The sequence below is a fragment of the Zonotrichia albicollis genome, chromosome 29, assembly GCF_047830755.1.
Source record: "Zonotrichia albicollis isolate bZonAlb1 chromosome 29, bZonAlb1.hap1, whole genome shotgun sequence".
NCBI lineage: Eukaryota > Metazoa > Chordata > Aves > Passeriformes > Passerellidae > Zonotrichia > Zonotrichia albicollis.
Window position 1 is genome coordinate 1,270,875 of NC_133847.1, and position 20,726 is coordinate 1,291,600.

Genomic DNA, 20,726 nt, shown 5'->3' on the forward strand with positions numbered 1-20,726 from the left:
CTTGTTTTGCTTTAGTCTGAGTTTTGGCCTGCACAAGTCATCTCTCATCCAATAGCCACTTCTGTCCCTAATTATCTTCAACATTAACAACAAACTTGAGCACCTCATGTGTTTGGTAGCAAAGCAAGGAAAGAACATATTATCCTAAAATGATAAAATTATCATAGAGATTTCTCTGAAGTTTATTTTGGTTAGAGTATATCCATTCATTCCAAACATCTGCTGTCCCATGGATCTCTCCAGACTGATCAACAATGACCGAAATCCGTTTTAGGTTTCCTGCTGAGCATCAATAATGAAGATTTGGCTGGTTACAGAATTACAGACTGTCTGTGCTGAAAGGGACCCAGAAGGATCGAGTCCAACTCTTAAGTGAATGGCCCATATGAGGATCAAACCCAGAACCTTGGTCTTATTAGCACCAAGCCGATAACCAGAAAAATGCTGCAATCTCTGAATCTGAACATGTTTGGCTATGAGCCCGTGAACGCCACAAGCAGTTCTTGTCCTTTCAGACAGACTGTACATCCCTGTGAAAGAGCTGAGTGAGGGAGTGACATCCTTCTAATGTTCATCAGATAAAGAGGATCTGCATGTATCTTTGTGTGAATGGAGATGAAAAACTGCACAATCAAAGCCCAAAAGTAACAAGGGGAGGAGGACTGCAATAAGACTGCAATAAAAGAAGAAACCAACAAAATCTATCAGTGGTTAAATAAGTGAGAAATTAGGAGCAGCAGTTTCTGCACTCCTGCTGAAGGAGCTGGGAGCAAACACACCAAAGTTAAGTGAGAAGACAAGTTACTGTGGGTGTCATCTATGGCAACCAAACTCAGCAGGGGCAGCTGGGATTACTCTTGTGTCTTATGTTTGTTGCACACACAGTCACAGTGTGCAGATAAAATGATTACTGCACTAAAGCAATATAATACTCGAAATTTAATAGAACAATCAGAAAAACATTGTGGTGCACTAGAAGGATTTAGATATCTTTAATAGTATTTAGCTGGTTTGCTACATTTCATGTTGGAATGCTGGAAAATGCTGTGCATGGGATATGGAATTATTTTTATGGTCAAGAAAATTTCTAGATGCAAAAAAGACGGTAAGGAGAAATTTACATGAAAGGATTTCAAAGACCATTCATTTAATTCTGCTTCCCAGGAATACCTTTTTACTGGGGGCATGGAAAAAATGAACGTGAGGTTAAATGGCTGTGTTCTTTCCCTGTGGTACAACAACTAAGAAACAGAATGGGGACAGAAACCAGCCTATGAAAACAGTTTAGAAGTGAAGAGCTTTTTATCATGAGAACCCCATCCTGACACATCAAGACATATGTCACACAGCACCACCCCCAAAAGACATTTTAAGTGCAGATTTCCTTGTTTCATTTTCTTTTTCTTCATGGGTAGAGACATTTCTCATTCTTGAAGGGGAAAAAGTATTGGTTGATTTGATTCAATTTAAAATCTTGATTTCAGAGTGATAAACCAATCAAAATACAAGAGAACAGAGGAATTTTTAAAATTGATACTCATACATAACTTTATGAGAGACATTTGAGAAAAATTTTTTTCTTCATAAAATTAAATTCTGCAGTTTTCATTTTAATAAATAGACAAAACTGATGAGTATGTGGCTTTCTCCTGCTAGAGTTTCCCTCTCTCTTTTTTTCCCCTATGGAAATATCACAGAAATATTGAGTGACTCACTAACTTATTAATGAAAGTTGTTTGAATTTTGATGGATTTTTTTTGAGACCATTGAGCAATTCTGTAATCACTACAGAATTGTCCCTTTCTCTATCTCCATCCAGGGGGTACAAAGAAACAGAATAAATATACTCTTCATTTGGCCTACTGAAGGTCATTTGGAATTAATTTTTCACTTGAAATACCTCACCTGGAGCACTACACCTACCTGTAGGGTCCTCAGCATCAGGAAGGACACAGATCTGTTGGAGCAAATGCAGAGGAGATGCTGCCAGGGCTGGAGCCCCTCTGCTCTGAGCCAGCCTGGCACAGCTGGGCCTGCTCACCTGGACAAGAGAAGGCTCCAGGGACACCTCAGAGCCCCTTTTGGGGCCTGAAGGGGCTCCAGGAGAGCTGCAGAGGGACTGGGGACAAGGCCTGCAGGGACAGGACACAGGGAATGGCTCCCACTGCCACAGGGCAGGGCTGGGTGGGAGATTGGGAATCAGGAATTGTTCCCTGGCAGGGTGGGCAGGCCCTGGCACAGGGTGCCCAGAGCAGCTGTGGGTGCCCCTGGATCCCTGGCAGTGCCCAAAGCCAGGCTGGAGCACCCTGGGATAGCAAAACGTGTCCCCCCTATGGCAGGGGCTGGAACAAGATGGGCTTTAAAGCCCCTCCCAACCCAAACAATTATGGGATTCTGTGAATAGGACTATTGCGTTCATCACTACACACTAGGTGTTGTGGATATTTTTTATTTTTAGTGCTTTAAAGAGCTCCTGACTGTGGCTGATGAAACTGTAATAATGTAACAGAGTACATCAGACAGGGCAAAAGAAGCCTCTTCAAGTTCAACAAGACTGAAAAATTCTTCCTCTGGAATCCCCACAGCATGGAGTCCATGAAGGTCCTTAATGTTCTCTGTCTGTTTTAGTGTGACCCCATGGGGCCGAGACTGATCTAGGAGGGGGCAGCAAGCCAACTCTCGCTGCTCAGGCAGTGTTTCCTTGCAGTCCTCCACATAAAAGAGAACTTTCCCTGCCCCACACAGAGGAAAACAGGAAACATTTGAATGGCTGGGCTTGCATTGCAGAGGATGCAGACATACCTGACTATAACATAATCGCCTCAGGAGCATCTGCTGGGAACAGGGTGATTCCTAGAAGCCAATGGAGACACAAAGCACACTTTTCTGAAAGCTGCATCTCTTTCCAAGAAACTCTTCTAATGGAGAGCAGTATGCAGAGGTGATCCAGAGAGTCAAATCTATCTTGGAGGTGAGACTGACAAACCGTGAATATGGAAATTGTACTTAAACAGAAAAACCAGAGACCACAATACTGTATATGGCTCGTTAAAGTTCCCACAAGAAAAATAGGACAGATTTAGCCAAGTCCTAGGGTCCCCAGGTGGTCCAGGAACTCCCCAGTTAATCACCTGCGCAAGTGAGGCAATGAGCTGATTTGAAATTTGGTAATTGACTGAATACATTTGCAAAAATGTAATTCAGCAGTTGGCACAGGAGCTCTCCAGGTGGGAATTTCAGTGTGCCCTGAAACCCAGCTTCAGGCAGCTCCTGTGCATGGGGCAATCCCTGTACTTAACTGAGCCATCATCCTGGGGGCAGAATGTGGAGAATTCAGCCCCTCCTTCCTCAGGTGCCTGAGGGGGTTTTGCTGTAAAACTCAGCAAGGTGTATAGAGATAAAATGCCTGTGAATACTCCACACAAACTGTCCCTGCAGATGCAGAAATGGTCACGTAGGACAAATCTTTAGCAAAGGCACAGTCAGGAGGGGCTCAGAATGTCAAGATCTTAGCTAGTGATGGATCTGCAGTTGTGTCACTGTGAGGAGAACTGTAGGCTCCACCACAAGTGCTCAGCAGAGCAGCAGTCCAGTCAACAGCTCCTGTTGCAATGGTGCCATTCCCAAGAGCATTTCTTTGTGTCAAGGCCTATAATACGGGTTTTTGCAAAAAAAAAAAAAAAAGGGGGAAAAAAAAAACCAACCCAAAAAAACCCCAACAACCTGCTCCCCAAACCAACCCAAACCCACAAAACCTGAAATAACAAATGCTCTATCCTTGTCCTTGTCTATTCAACAGATACAGGAATAACCCAAGTGCAAGAATATAAAGGTCACACAATTTTGCAGATGTACATCTAAATCTAGAACACTAGGCACTGTTTCAGATAATATCTGCTGAGGTTTACAATACTTTAGAATGAGCTTTGTGGCCAGATTGTATCTTAGTATTTACTACCCTTTATCTAAAATGAACCCAGTCTTTCTGGTTTTGAACCTGCCTTTTCTGAATGGAAGCAGCTGTCTCTTGGTTCCCAGTGACCGTCCAGACAGAAAAGCTGTCTTGCTGCAGCTGGATTTTTTAGTGGATTGGATTTTTTTTTTTTTTTTTTTTTGTGTGTGTGTGTGTGTGTAGTTTTCTTTCTGTTTGTTTGTTTGGTTTTGTTGTTGCTTTTTACAGTCAGATATCACAAGAAATTTCTCAATTTCCCTCTTCTCAGGTGTATTGTGTATTTACAAGTGAAATGCAGGACATGCTAAGCAGAAACACAGGGTGGAATTGTACCTGCTGTCAGTTTGTACTGTTCCTGGATACACCCGTGACTTGCCTTGTAATTCAGTAGATATTCAGCATTTTTTAAGAAAAAGGGACCTCCCTTCCCAAGCAATAGCACTTCAACATGCAACAGAGTAGTCAAAACAAACCAAATTTATCAGTATAAGTGATCACACAACTTTAAATGGCTGGGCAGGCCCTGGCACAGGGTGCCCAGAGCAGCAGTACCCGTGACTTGCCTTGTAATTCAGTAGATATTCAGCATTTTTTAAGAAAAAGGGACCTCCCTTCCCAAGCAATAGCACTTCAACATGCAACAGAGTAGTCAAAACAAACCAAATTTATCAGTATAAGTGATCACACGACTTTAAATGGCTGGGCAGGCCCTGGCACAGGGTGCCCAGAGCAGCTGGGGCTGCCCCTGGATCCCTGGCAGTGCCAAGGCCGGGCTGGGCAGGGCTGGGAGCAGCCTGGGACAGTGGGAGGTGTCTGGGATGGGATGGGCTTTAAGGTCCTTCCACCCAAACTATTCTGGAATTTTGTCAGGGTTACAAAAGCCAGGGAAAGAATTTACTTGTGTGGACCGTGTGGGGATGTCAAACACTGTTTGTGGTATGGAGCAAGTTTTCAGAATTTTGCATGGAATCCAGCTCATGGTGGGAGCTGCACACAGTGAACTTTAAATTCCAACCCACATTTTATCACATCCCAGAACAAACAAAAAAAAAGTGTTTCAAACTTAAGGTTGATATAAAATAGCAAAACTCAGTTCAAAAATCAGGTAACTTTATTTGACACTTTTAGAAATTTTTTACAGTTTTAAACTAAAAAAGACTAAAGGAAATTCCAGTGTTTTTTAAAAGCAAAACAGAAAGAAAAAACTAAACGCCTGCAATTTGACTAGCTGACCAATTTCAAGTTTGCTTTCTTTCATTGTATCTATATATGCCGGAATCGGGCTTCCTTATTTCATAGAAAATTCACTCTGCAGAAACCCTTGGGATATTTCCCATCTGTTTTCTTAAGATTCTGTCATCCTTGTTAATTTTGAAATAGGTTTTTTTCCCATGTTACATCACAGAAGGAAAGTTAATCTACATCTGGTCACTGGAAATCCTATGTATTACAATGTATTTACATATAAAAAAAAAAATATATATATATAATGATGTGCTGTGCAATTTGATAGAAGGCTGTAATTCAGCCAGAGGGAGGGCTGGTATCAAAACCATAAAGATCCATATAGACATAGGGTGGGAAAAGGCCACCCAGACTGAACTGAAAATCAGATGCATGTACTATGGTAAGACCTACAGTTTTGGAAAAACAGAAATGTTTGCCAAAAATGTTTTTTTACTACTTAGGAACAAACTTGCTTTTCCCCTTGGTTTTTGCAATGGCTCTCTTCTAGTGTCAGCACAGGAAGGGATCCATGAAGTGACACAGTCTGTACTTTGTACTACTTGCAAACAATAACAGCAGAAAAAAATATCTTGGTACCATCAGTAGAAGATACTTGTATCATAGACAAGTCACAGAATTACTGATTTATCCATCCTTGCAGATATCATGCAATATGCACAATTTTGCAAGTCATCAAGTAGTAGCCTGAGTTAGGGGAGAGGGACCTTCTTCCCATGGGGAATCAACAACCCCACAATCAGCTCCAGCTGGGGACTGATCCCCACGGTGTATGCCACTGACAGACTGACTGACAGGTAAGGACAGACAAGATAAGAACCAGGGACTCAGGGAATGACATTCATTGTCTCAGCATCACTGACTACATCTTTAGAGAGAATTAAATTCCTCATTCTTTATGTCCCATCTGCACTTCATTTCAATAGCTTGTGGGTTTGAAATTTTTTTTGCAGGAAAAATACTCCAAGTAAGTTTTCATACCAGTCTCCCACACTGGCCAACTTCCTTAGCTGCTCTTTTTATGGAGGGAGGGGGTGTTTTTTAATGTGGATTTTTTTTCTAATTTTTTTTTTTTTTTAATGATTAAGGGGCCAAGCTGCATAGAAGATCTTACAACAGCAAAAACATGTAACACATTGGATTAAGAGAAAATCTTTCCTTCAGAACCTGAAATGAGCTTAAAGTTTATTCTTCATGCGTACATACGTAGAGGTAAATAGATGCATTTGCAAGTGCTAAATTTAACAATCTTTTAGGTTGCACTCTTCATATACTATCCTACATACTACTATTTTAACACCATTACAAAGTCTTTCCACAAAGACACCAGGCATTTAAGACTGATAATGTTATCTCCAAGAATCAACTTCCTCTCTAAAAGCAGCTACTGTCAAGCCTCCAAATGGGTCTTAGCTTCTAAATCATCTTTATACTGCTTGAAATTTTTGCTGCCAGCTTCCCACCAATCCACATCCAAAGCATTTCTGATTTGGTTTTAGTAAAGTAACACTAGCAGGGGTCACAGGGGGCTCGTGGCCTGCTGGAAGTCTATCAGACCACAGTTCCTCCAGCCTTGAAGGAACATGGTCAGCAATGAACAGAGCATCCATAGGCAGGGCTGTAAATTCAGACTTTTCTTAGGTTTTGCTTTCCTGTGTTGCTAGGCTGAAAGTACCAGAGCTCACAGTTCCTATCAGTGGCTTTAGGACTGAGGTTTTGTGTGTTCAGCCCCGTGAGGAACACAGCATGTGGCCCAGGCCCCAGGCTGAGCAGAGTGGTCAATTCCATTTCATGCCTTTCCTACAGCACCAGGAGTGCTCTGTGACACAGAGATTCCTTCTTGCCCTCCCACAACCAGTGCTGGCTGTGGGGCTCTCAATGGGAGTCAAAAGGTTGGAGAAGACAAGTGGCAAAGCATGAGCTGAAGACACACTGGTGACATGCTCACCCCAGCACAGGCCAAGCACAGCACTCACTGGCCATCAGAGCAGTCAGCCTGCTTCCCACACAGGCTTCCTGCCAGCTTAGGGTCTGCTGTAACATCTCTGAGAAACATTTTTTGTAGTCTCCACTACTGAAAATGAAAAAAGTAGATTATGATCCAAACCAAATTAAACTGTGCCACTATAGGTTGTTTTTTACTTTGTCAAACTAACCACTATTTTGAAGTTTTTCTTCAACATAAATCAGAACAACTTCAGTCAGAGCAGAACAATAAAATTCTCTTCTGGTTCCTTGCTGGGGAATGCAGGTGAAGCTCCTCCTCAAACAGCACCAGCTCCCCACCATGCCAGTGTTCAAGGCTTGAATCCACAGTGGAGAAGGGGCAGGTTTATGGCAATTTCTTGACTACAGACATATGTTTCAGAAGAGCTATTTCTATCCATTCCAAACCTCTGGCTCAAGGAAGAAGTTAGTGCATTGAAAACATCAGGTAGGACTCTTGTGTGCAACCCAGGGTCAGGCGGCTCTGGGAACCCTCACTGCATTACAGGGTGTTGCTGTTCATGCCAAGAGCCACATGCTCCAGGCTGGAGATGTTCCAGCAGCTCTTGACTATGAGCTGTTGGCTACTGCAGGGCTCCTACCAGCCCACGCCATCAATTTTTTTAGGAGTTATGACAGAATCTTAGAATCACAAAATGGTTTGGGTTGGAAGGGACCTTTAAGATCATCTCATTCCAGCCCCTGTCACGGGCAGGGATGCCATCCACTAGATTCAGTTTGCTCAGGGCTACATCCAATCTAGCTTTGAACATCCAGGGATGGGGCATAAGCTGGCGATGAGCTGGTTTACTTTGAAAGCATGTCTCTGCATATTTTCAGCTGACCAATATTTACATGAAACACTCAAAGTCAGTTCTCAACATACAATGCATGTCTGTCAGCAGGAAGCAGTTCTTAAGGAAAAAATATCTAGCTAGCAGATAATTTCAGAATTTTTCAGAGACAAACACCGGGATGAAGCTTGCCATCTGGAGCTAAACTTCCATGCTGACATGCAGAAAAATATTATGAGAAAATTGGATAAAACTGTAACGCCACCTTCACCTAAGGAAGGTAGCTCCAAATAATTGCAGCAGCCTGTGCACCTGTAACCCCTGGCTGCTGGACTCACCAACAGCTTCTGGCAAACAGAACCAAGCCTGAGCCCCTGCATCACATGAAGTTAAGTCCTCTGCTAGTTCCTGAAATTATAGATTATTGTGTACAGTACACTAGTTCCCAATTCAAGAAAATCCAATTTAAACCCATTATTCATCACCTATCACTAATCTACAGATTGCAAAATGCCATCTTTATTCCACATAATCTGAATATTTAATTGCAAAACTGGAAAAGGTGGAACCCTCACAGAAGAGCACATCTTTGATAGAGATGATAGAGAGGATCAGTGAAAAGAAAATTATTTTATGCCACTGGCCAAAGGAAGCTTCTGGTAGCACACAAAGCTGTCTTGTTCTGAAAATGTTCCAGGCTGCCAGAAGCAAAGTTCTCTCCTGGCAGAACCAAGGGAGCTCATGCCCTGGGCACTGCCCTGTCCTGCTGAGCCCCTCCCCTGTCAGCCACTCCTGGATTTTTCCTTCTGCCAGCACCAACATTTCCTTATTAAGTCTATTAATTCTAATGTCATCCCTACTTGACAAACTGTTTTCCCAATTTGCAGCAGCCTTTCAGATTTTTGGGTATTTATCATGCCCTTAGATCTCTTTGTAGTAAACTCTTGCACTGCCTTTCTTGTTCAGTGTCTCCTCATGCTTTCTGACTAATCTTCAGGTTTTTTCCCTTTCTCCACCCTACCCAGCACCACTGGCAAAAACCTAAACTGAAAAGCTGTTAGTGCAGCTCTGTTCTTCATGTCTTGCCCCAGCTAGGAAACCACATGCAAGATTAAAATACCTAAAGATTAATTGTTCCTAGTTGATGACGTTTTCTGAACCTCTGAAAATAGTTCCTGTCTTCATCTGCCTGAAGACACAGCCCTACATTCTTTTTAAAATATCAGAGATAATACTTGTCATGGAAAAAAGCACCATCTCTGCAGGCTTTGGATGTGTATTTGGATCTACTGGTATGTCTGTATTTCACATTTGTGTCAATGTGCTATGTGCCAAGTGTTGATAATCATTAGTAGTAAACACTGCTGCTTGGCCAGCATACTCAGCCTTCAGTACACTACAAATAACACACCAAATGATGAAAGCATGTACAAAACACTCTGGTTTGTTCATGGACAGTCAATGAAGCTGCTGTTAAAAAGAAGTATCATGGGCTTTACATCCTATGCAGCCCGTGTAGTGCAACAAACCAGAAACACACACACAGCCACGGGGCTGAAGACAAGAACAAAAGCACTGGGTCTTGCACTAAAGCAGCGCACACGAGCTTTGACTTCAAGGCAACACTGTTCTCAAACATCCAGTATTGGCTTTTTTAAAGAGCTGCAGGTAAATTCACAGCATCTCCCCGAGGCAGATAAATTCATTAATGACTGCAGCATTCATTAATGTCAGCACCACTTTCCAGCATACTCAGAAGTCAACAGGCACTACCATGGCAGTCATGATCTGTTCCCAGTTGGAACAATGCAGCAGGAAGGCAAAAATCAAAGCTGAAACACTGAAATGTGCATGGCTGAAGAATACTGTCAAGACACTCTTAACAAGAGCCATATTGAGAGGTACTGTAAGGAAAGAGCATCATCCTCTGAAGAAAAAGCTTGACCAATTATCCAAGACCATGGAAAATGTTCAAGAAATATGGAAACAGTTTTCTAAATGAAGTTTTCTATGAAGTATGTTAATACATCTTCTGGAAAATAGGCTGTGCAGCAGATTTTCTGTTGTCTGGATCTGTCCAAGTTTAGAGAAAATGTTTAATATTTTCACAAGTGTAATTCTTACATATGTGGATGCACTTTTATTTTAGTGCCACTAGTAAACACAGAATATATTTTCAAATATATTCTTTTGTTTCTTTTTTATATATTTCATTTAAAATGCTCTTCATTTCTGACAAGAAAAGTAAAATCCGCAAAATTCAAAGAGAGTTTGAGATACTTTTCTCTTGTCATCCTCCGTAAAGTCTTTGATATTCCACTCTACCTTCAGCTGCACTTGGGCAATCCTTCAGCAGGGAACAGACCAAAACAAACACCTGAGGAAGGAATCTGACCCTCATTATGTGGTCCAAAGAGTCAAATTTTCTCAGATGGATTTTTGTTTTAGTGCTGTTGATTATTACTGGGGTTTTTGTGGTTTTTTTTTTTTTTTTTTTTTTGACTAAAAGAAGTGCTTCGCCTGAACACATACAAGTTCTCAGGAACAGAACCCTTACTGAATTTCTAGACAGATAAGGCTTAGTATGTGAAAGACATAAACAAGAAGCCTATCAACATTATTTTTAACATTAATATTACTTTAATTACTTTAAATATTAAAACTCAAGTTTGGTGTGGAATGTGTATTGGAAATCATTAAATAAAATCAGAGTCAGTCACATTGAACTGATAGGCATATTTTCCTATACAACATTAAGTTTTAAATTAAGCTGAACAGGGAGCTTTTTTAAAGATAAAAAAATACAGCCTTTTGTTTGATGGAAGGGATTGATCTGCCCAAGGATCAGGGTCCAAACAGTCACAGCCAAATTGGAGCACCAGGGTCACCTGATTTGTACAGTACTGAGATAGTCAAAGTCTGCAAATTGTTACCACTTCACAGGCTTTAACTGGAGGTACTGCACTGAGAAGAAATTGGGATTTTTTTTCCCTGCATTCTTTGTTGTTCAGGAGAAAAAAAATTACACTTAAAAATAGATGGGAATTCCTCAAAACCTGAGGTGAAGCAGAAAGTCCAGAATACAACTGTGAAATGCCTAGTTCAGTGTGACCAGTTCTTCTGTTTTAACTGAGCTATGAACAATCTGAAATAAACTGTTTCCTAACCACACAGGAGAACAAATGTGAAAGTACACTTTCAAGTAGATGATAATACCTAATGCTCTGTCATCAGAAAGCTACTGGCTTTAAATATGTAGAAAGCTACTCCAAACAACATTCTGACTAAGAGATGATCAAGGCAAAAACCAAGAGAACTTTGAGTCAGTCTCCAACTTACCTTGCTATTTGTCAAGCTCTTATTTAAACACAAGATTGCTTTCTTAATTTAATAACCATACTTACACAAAGACTTAAGGCATAATCCAGCTAATTGAAGTAAAATGTTTCTGTTGCTTTTTATTAGTAATAACCGGTTCAGGTTAATGCTGGCCAAAGTAAGGGTCCATTAAAGAGAAGACTGAAAAGCAGATTGCTTTAGTACTATCTTCCATTAGGGCAATTTGTAAATTAAACATTGTGTTGGCCATTGGACCCAGGGAGCCCTCCAAAAAACTTCATTAATCATCCTATCAGACAAGGTTCAAAGCTTTAAGCAGAAATTGGTAAAACTTGGAAGCCAGAGTGTGGTTTTAGAGAAAGCTGCTCTATTCTAGAGAAAGAATGTCCACAAAAGCTTTCATCCAAAAAGCCCAGGGCAAAATTTTGGAAGATCTAGCCAAAAAGACAATGGCTGATATTTAACAGACATTCTTGAAAAGAGAGCCCTTCAAGTCCAACTCAACATGCCAAGTGGAGACTCTCAATTCAACAGCAATGCCTCTGATTGCATCACTGCAACAATACTTTTGTGAATTACATTTTGGGCTCCCAAATACTTGAGAGTATTTCTTCCACGCAATCTGGAATCATATCCAAGGATCCTATAATACTTCAATTTTCTATTTCAGTTTTTGTGTGAAGTGTTTGAGGCTTTCTGGAATTGCAACATAAGTGCAGAACAGACTCCTCTGATAAAGCCAAATGTACTTAGATGGAACAAGTAATACACAAATCCCATCATCTTTCTATGTACAAAAGCTGATGCACAAAAGACTCAATCATGTTATACAGGAAAACAAACAATTTCAGGAATATGAAGTAAGACCAGCTGCACTCCAAAATTTTTAAATTCACAAATTCCTTCACAATGTAGCAAGAAAGACAAAATAATGAGTGAGCTCCCAGGTTCATTCCAGAACCTGACAGACTATGCTTTGGCTGTTCTTGGGACAAAGACAAAACATCACTTAGGCAGTTGGTAAGTTACTGAGCAGCAAGTAGCTTTTAAATGACACCTGTCTCTAGCACCATATGTGCTCCGTTGGGAATGAAAAATCAGACTATTTTCTTCAGAATCAGAAATCACAATTATATTCCTTGAATTAAGAACAAATAGAAGCTCAAAGCCCCAAACATAAGAACATTTGCGCTTTAACATTTTCCCAATGAAAATGCTGCCTGTTAAGCTTAGTATAGTGCTACTACCTAATTTTTTTTTTTCACTTATTTGGCTTATATTTTATTTCTAAACATTCCTAATATGCATTTGCTTCCAGGCATTATTCTGTGACCAACCCTGTTTATTATCAGAGCCCTTAGAGTTCATATGAATGCCTAGAAAGCTTCCTGGAGCTCTACTCACCCTGCCTTTTAAACTAGACTAGTAGCTCAGGTTCCTAGAAGTAAAAACAAAGACAAAAATTTAAGAGATGCATTTAATGCATCATGGTAGCATAAAGCCTTTAGGAGTAATGGTAATTTACCCATTATCTGCATTTCCTGAATGTCAGTTTATAATAATGCTTATAATAATGCATTCCCTTATATCAATGGCTTTGACAAGTCAGGAGAAGTAAAGTAAATGGTGACAATAGGGAAAGTGCCCCAAAAAAAACCCAAAAAAACAAACCAAACAACCAGACCATATTTCTCTCAAGTAAGCATTGTAGCAGATTTGTTCAATGCTTTTCCTCCATGTTAATCTACGTCATGGTGAAGCAGTGAAACAGCCATACAAGCACAGAGTAAATAAAGACTCTTGATGCTACCCTGCTCTAATGCAAAGGGAACAAATGGTCAAAGGCATTCACTAACAGCGATCATTGAAACCCACATATCAGAACTCCTGGAGAGCACCATATTTCAGAAAGGTGTTTTAAGTATATAGCTGTACCAAAGCTGGAGACAGAACATTCCTTGTTGGATTTGATGATCAGACTCCTAGTGAGGTTCCTCAATGAAAGCAAACCCTACTAAACCAGTCCTAAATACATACTGGTTTTATGTATGTTTGTGAGGGAAAGTTAAGGAGTTCTTATCACATCACTTATTCCAACTGGTTTTGTTCTGCATTTAGGCATTTGCTTTCAAGGTCATCCTTATTCTGAGCAGTTGGTTCCTCACTGTGGGCCACAGAGATTTCTGGCTGCTCTGTCTTTGTGCTGGTATCAGCCTGCTCCTCTTCAGCCGAGGCGGAGCTGCGCAGCTCCTCCACGTGGAGGGTGGGGTTGGTCATTTGCTCTGTGTCGTGCTGACAGGCTGGCACACTGCTGTCTTTGGGAAGCTGAGGGCAGTTGACAGGAGCTATCACCACAGGAGGCTGAGGTAGGTCTTTCTGTAAATAGAAGATCACAGTCAAAATGATGAAAAACAAGACCTATTGTGTCCAGTTATCCAAGGTAATGGTCATACAAGAGGAAGATTAAAGGTCCATCAACTCTGTTATCATTCTCCAGCAGTGGACAGATGCATACAGTTATCCTTTCTTTGGGTTTTATAGGACACCAGGAGAATTTTTCCTTCCAGAAAAGTGTTTGCTTTCTGAGTGACTGCTCCTCACCAGTTTCAGATGTGCTCTGCTGATAAGGCAGCAACAGGCACTTGGTCCTTGGCCACTATCCAGTTCTGCCCACCTTTACTATCACTGTACAAGAACTGACAACTTTTACATAACATTTCAGATGATCTCAAACAATTAAATTAATTTCTCTAGTGGAAGCTTGTGAAAGTTTTCACAAATAGCTGAATAATAAAATAAAACTCACTGGGGGAACCTCCAGCTTCACAGATTTGGCCTTCTAGTAAGTATTCAAAAACTAAAATAATGCATGATAGAAATTATTCCTTTTTGAATCAAATTAATTTCACTTGCAGCACAGTGAAACAAAGGGATAATTTACAATACTGAACTACATTTCCACCTTCATAAACAATATGCTATGAAAAAATAGAAGAAAACATTTTAAGGGTATATTTTATATAGTACTAAACCCCACATTTTATACAATATTATCATCTTTTACTACTACTGATACTTTCAAGAGAGATCAAACAAGTAACATTTTGGCAGAATCAAGGATGGACAAGGTCTACTTTACTTTTCACTACTCTGATTTAAGTGGCCATAAACACTGCAAAAACCAGAAAACCTTACTGAGGCAAAAAAATTATTTAAAAAAGCAAACAACCACGCAAAACCAAAATCTTTGTGTTTGTGTGATAATACTGCAATATTTTACTCAACTTTAATTCTAGATAGGTTTTTATAATATTAGTATTTCCTGAAGACACTCATATCAAACTGGTATTCACCGCAAAGCCGCTGCCCGTCCAGAACATGGCAAGCTCCCTTCTCCAGAGGGCCACCACCAAGCTGGTGAGGAGAGTGCAGGGCACCAGGTAGAGGAGAGCAGGCTGGCCCATCTGCATCAGTGCCAAGGCAACAAAGGTCACAAGAAGGCCTATGCCATATGCTGGAAGAAAACAAACCCAGCAAAACACAGTTATTCACATATAGCTTTGCTCAAGCACAACTAAATAATTGGCTAAAGGAGCATTCTCACTGGAATTTTTTTAAGCAATATGTATATCTCCAGAAGTTTTTCAGGCCTCTTTAGCATTGTTTACACCATGTAAACATAGAATACTACAGTTTTTCTATTGATAACATGTGAAAGTAGTGTGATTGGCCTAGTCCAACTGTACAAGCAAAATAAATATATGAAATATTGTGCATCATATTATATTTATGATCTCAGCAGATACAGACAAACATTTTGACCATTATAATGTGCTTCTTGTTTGGGTTGGCTTTAGGTGTTTCTTCCTATCCTGCCAGACAGCTAAAAAATAGAAGCCAGCCTGCTCTAGGTTATATGTTTTTACTGCTTTCTATTTAATTTCTGCATAAATGTGGCAAAATTTATTTAGTAGAACAGTAGCTTGGATCTTATAATGCAATTATTTTCAATTACATTTTCAAGACAGTGAAGTTAATCCAACTTTTTCTTCAGGTCCAGATTCCAGATTTTTCTTCACAAAGTCAAGAACGACATTGAGGGGCTGTCCAGAGAAGAGAACAGAGCTGGGGAAGGGTCTGAGAGGAGCAGCTGAGGGAGCTGGGAAAGGAGCTCAGCCTGGAGCAAAGGAGGCTCAGCGGGATCTCCTCACTCTGCACAACCCCGACAGGAGGGGACAGCCAGGTGGGCTCCCCGGCAACAAGGGGCAGGAGGAGAGGAAATTCAAGTTCTGCCAGGGGAGGTTTAGATTGAATATTAAGCAGAGCTTCCTCCCCAGAAAGGATTTCCAGTCCCGGCACAGCTGCCCAGAGCAGTGATGGAGTACCTATCTCTGCAGGGATTTAAAAGATGTATGGATTTTGCATCTGGGGATATGGTAAAGAGGTGGGCTTGGCAGTCCTGGGGGCCTGGCTGGACTCGATGATCTCAGAGGGCTGTGACTGGAATAATCAATAACTTTTTACAGCTCTTGGGAATGTTTTTTGGGCAGAGGCATATTCTGTTATTATTGAGAGTTCCGTATATATAATTATTACCTATTGTTTCTTATAATGATTTAAGTCCATTGCCTCACACCTGTAGGAAAAGCCTCTCTGTCCTCTCTGCAGTCTCCCATTAGGCAGCTGTGGGAAGCAACAGAATCTCCTCTTTGCCTTCTCTTCTTTTTACAACCCTGTGCTCCAGTCTTCATCCATCCTGACAGTCTCCACTGGATTTACTCCAGCATGTCAATGTCTGTCTGGCACCAGGGATCCTGCTTAACTCAGTCATAAGTGACAAATTTTGAGGAAGTAATCACTCCTCTCATAACTGCTGACTACATCTTGCTAACTCAGCCCTGTATGTGGCTCATTCTCATGGCTGCAATAGCACACTGCTGCCTCTTTATCAATACAACATTTTCCGATTTCTGCTAACATATTTTTAAAGTATCAGATAAGACAAAAATTTTGTTTTACTATATATGAGACAATGATTTGGAACATCAATAAGAGCATCTCTCTACCCCTGCTAGAAGTGTCCATGAACCTAGATATTTTTCCAAAAGAATTTCTAAAGAAGTTGTTAATGACAATTTCTCATGACATTCACTGCAAGCATTAGAAGTATTTGCTAGCAGAAGTACATTGTAAGAAAGACAACAGGAATCTGCCAGATCCTATTCATCAGTAGTATTTATGTTCATGGCACATAATTCCATGGATTTTACAAACTAAAGAAAACTTATCCAGAAGTGTTATAGTCATCATAATAAAATTCCCTATATCATAGGTTATGGATTTTAAGAATACACAAGAAATTAGGAACAAAGTCAAAGGATGATATCCCTGAACCTGAATTCTCATGCACAATAAACTCAAAAGATTCATGAATCAAGAAACCACGATGAGTAGCTGAGTACATGTAAAAATAGTGTAATTACAAGGGGTAGATTGAGACCCTTGGCAGCCCTTACGTAAGGCAGGCAAAACAGCTCAGAAAAGCAACATCAGTTGGTTTGGTGATGGAAGATCTCGCCTTGAAAGCATTTTGCTAAATGTTTCTGTTTAATAATAAAAGGAGGAACAGGATAAAACCCCCAAATATGCCATGCAAGACTGATGACATGCTTTTAGAGGGAGCCACTCCTGAAGGTCTTGCTCAGGTGGCACTGTGGTACATACCTATTGTGCAGGCTACGAAATAGACTCTGGATGACTGCACCTGAATATCAAATCTATGGCAATAGGCTACCAGCAAGCCTAGGAAAAGAAAGAACAGTTACAATATGCTTTCAACCTAGTCACACACTTAATGATAAAAATAAAACCATCAAATCAGCTAGGAACTTGCAAGAACTTTTTTTCCCAAAAAACTTCCTTGGCACCCTGTGTATAAGCACCATGACAACATATCCAGGAGGCTGCACAATTTACAAACCAGTTATCTGATGGTACAAGCCCCATGTATTGGAAGCACTCCAAAAGTAAAATACACAGCTACAAACATGCAGATCATAGATAAAAATGTCATCTCATCCCTACGAAACATTTGCAAAAATACAGTGTTCACAACAAGAGCAAGAGTAAGTTCAGCCCTTCGACCTGGTACTGAAGACAGTAGAATTTTATGGTTAATGACTATGCCTGCTTCAGGTTGGGGGGAGGATGGGAGACTAATGGGCATGACAGAGTTCATATTTCCCAAAATACAGGAAAGTAAACAAATTATTTTGCTGAAGAAATCTGAAAACTAGAAGGCGCATAATTCTTTCGTCTGCAGTGATGCCAGGGATAGTTCTACATACTATCTAAAATTAAATTTGGGATAAAGTGTGGCAGAAATACTGGGTGTAGTGCGACTAACAGTTAGGAAGTTTTGAGTGGTCAGGCATCTGTACTTAACCCGTGTGCAAATGGACAAATAATTTCCTCTATCACCACACTATCAAAGATGCTTTACAGTATAGAATCAGCTGCTAAATCTACTCCTGCAATTTCTCTACATTTCTTGACATCACTGCATGTGAAAGTGAACCATGAGATTAATGTGCATTTTTCTTGTTGAAAAAGTGAATAGTGCACAAAAAAACCCTATACTTGAAAACTTATCAGGCTTATAGTAGTCAAATCAAACCTACCACTTGAAGCAGGAGTACAAGAAGAATAAACTAATATGACAATGCAACATGTAAAATTTTTAACATGCTAAACAATACCTGGAACTAAAATGTCTCCAAATCCTAGGAGAGAAAAAGGCCTGTCACACAGAGCCAATGGTGAGGAATTCAGTCGTGGAACCTTCAGGACCATTGGGAGCTTGGAATGAGAGAGACACGTGTCTGATGAAAAGCACAGTGACACTACCTACCAGAACTTGCTCCTGCTGTATTCAAAGTGCAAGTTTCAAATACATCAAATGGATCTTTTTATACATTCATTACATACAATATTACTGACAACTAACAAAATGCATTTAAGATGGGAGCAATGAAATACTTTCTAAATACTAAGTTAACTTCAAAGTTTTCACATACAATTAGGTGTCAACTCTGCTTTAGCTGCAGGTATGTACAAAATTTAGGTAAGCTGCTACATGCATAGGAAATAATAATTCATATAGTTCATTCACCTGGGTGCAATAAAAGTCTCAGAAGACCAAGACATGAATAATTTTAAAAAGCCATTTTTCAAATCACTTTAAAGACTCTTCCCTGTGTTCCTATTTATTACATAAATTGCAATGTGAGGCACAGTATGCCACAGTCCACTGCAAACCTGTATTTTCTTTATTACAATACATTGAAGAAACTTTCTTTTTTTTTTCTTATATTAGTGCCAAAATAATTTTATATACTTAAACTTTCATGACTTTCATGACATAATGTTGAATCCAAAGGGGTACTAAAGGGGTACAGGAGAGAAGAACAAAAGAAGTCAAAGAAATTAGTATTGACTGTATGGATTGATCCACATCCTGCAAACAACTATTTTCTTTGCTATTTTCCCACATGACACTATTACATTCATTTCTGAAATAGATCAAATTAATCCTTAAATTAACATAACTAAGTTTTCCTACTGATTAGTTTTTTTGTTTTGTTCACTAAATCTCACTATCTCCTACATCTCACATACTTTCCTCCCTGAGTCAGCCACATCTTGTAAGGTGTTCATGCAATTGGCTGCTGTCCAACGGTGAAAACCCACTGAACACTGACTTCTGTTTTCTTCTGTCTCCAATTTGGGTTTCTCTCTCTTACCTACAGCCTCAGCTTTTTGTAAAGCAAATGTCAAAAAAGGGAAGGAGGGGGAAGAGACAGACTGATTATATGTTTAATCTCTTTAGGAAAAGATGCTCATGCTTAATTAGCAACAAGTTAATATTTACAGATGTGGTCATGTTTGTGTGAAGCTGAGCTAACCAGCTTTCTTATATTGAAACCCTGTCAAAAAAAGATAAAGGAAAACCAAAGCTGGTGTGATGAATCACTATAAGTCTGCTTTGCCCCTCCAGAATTAACATTCAGGAGCACTTATTCCCATATTAAGTTCTTTTCAGACTGACATCTGCATTTCAGCCTTGTGGTCTTGAATTTTAGAGAAGTTAAAAGTGTAACAGTTGAAAGCTAGTGCCAGATTTTAGACAACATGCAGTACCTTTTCATGAGTGGCAGAATCAGATGGGCCTGCAGCCACCTCCACCATTATACTCTCCCCAGTCTAAAGAAAAAATGGGAAAATTGTAAATCAGCACTTCACTCAGCAGCTCTGGGATCATTTAGGAACACACAGAGAAACAAGTCATTACACTTTGCTCTGTGGGCAGCAGGCAATGGAGAAGCACCTTACTTACCTTTGTTAGAAAAGGTGTGATAAATACAAAGAATACATCGTACACAAAAAGAACCAGGAGGAGTAAGGTACAACCCTGAAGGAAGAGACAAGATATTTGGTATTTATATACAATGCATTAGCAAACAGCAAAGAATTAATAATTAGAAGGCTATTAAAAGAAAAAGCTTGCAAAGACTAAAACAAGTCAGTAATGTATTTTTCTTAATTCCTAAATATTTTAGATAAAGGAACAGGGTCTTGCATGCACCATATATAATAAACCACAAAATTACATGTTCTTGCCCAAAATTCTTTATGGTGTAAAATCTGAAAATGGTGCCACTTGAGTCTGCTGGGAAACATGAAGCAGCTCTGCACTGAAAGATGGCAGGCATAGCTTGAAACACTATATACCATTTACTGTCAGTCTATTCAAACTTATAGAGGAAGATAATTTGAAACAAGAATTTGAAGAGCTGCTTAAGGGGCAAATAAATGACTAATACTAATTTGTGCCTTAGGATACTGACTAAGGTCAGAAAGATTTGGAAAAAAGCCCACTAGATTGATGCATGTCAATTTGAAAAACAAAATCAAAACAATCAAAACAGAACAAACATCCCCCTCCCCCCAGCAAAATACCCAAATACCAAATACATGAATAAAGAGGTGGTGTTTGATTTACTAGTCAACACTCTACAGAATCTACAGAACAATCATATGCCACTTCTGGGTCTTCATTATACTCATTGCATCCCTTTTTCCCATGCTGACATATGAATGGAATTGCATTTCTAAGACAATATACTCCACTATAAGCCACTCCTCTGTTCAAACACATACATGCAAACTTCTCTTTAACTTTCTTCTGAAAGTCTATAACTTCTGTTTAACTTTCATACCTTAAACGTAGGCAGGCGAATTGTTTTCAACATGTAAAGACAGAAAGCAATTCCTAAAGCATCTTGCAGAACCCAGGCCCACCTTAAAAAGAGAAAAGTAACATTTTTGCAGGAAACAGCCAGAAAAACAGA

The 20,726-nt window shown here is 39.9% G+C and overlaps 1 protein-coding gene across 2 annotated transcripts in view; it reads right to left on the bottom strand.

The window, feature by feature from the left end:
• Nucleotides 1–6,213: 6,213 nt before the first annotated feature.
• SPPL2B (signal peptide peptidase like 2B) overlaps nt 6,214–20,726 on the bottom strand; it is a 29,711-nt gene continuing 15,198 nt past the window's right edge. The window contains exons 9-15 of one of the 2 annotated variants that reach the window (XM_074528946.1): nt 20,595–20,676; nt 19,712–19,786; nt 19,516–19,578; nt 18,075–18,174; nt 17,041–17,118; nt 14,670–14,830; nt 6,214–13,692 (exon numbers count right to left, since the gene is read on the bottom strand). In XM_074528946.1, coding sequence (XP_074385047.1) covers nt 13,405–13,692; nt 14,670–14,830; nt 17,041–17,118; nt 18,075–18,174; nt 19,516–19,578; nt 19,712–19,786; nt 20,595–20,676 — 847 coding nt within the window. In that variant the 3' untranslated portion in view covers nt 6,214–13,404. Of the gene's footprint in view, nt 13,693–14,601; nt 14,831–17,040; nt 17,119–18,074; nt 18,175–19,515; nt 19,579–19,711; nt 19,787–20,594; nt 20,677–20,726 lie in introns of both variants that reach the window. The other variant, XM_074528947.1, reaches the window with a different exon arrangement.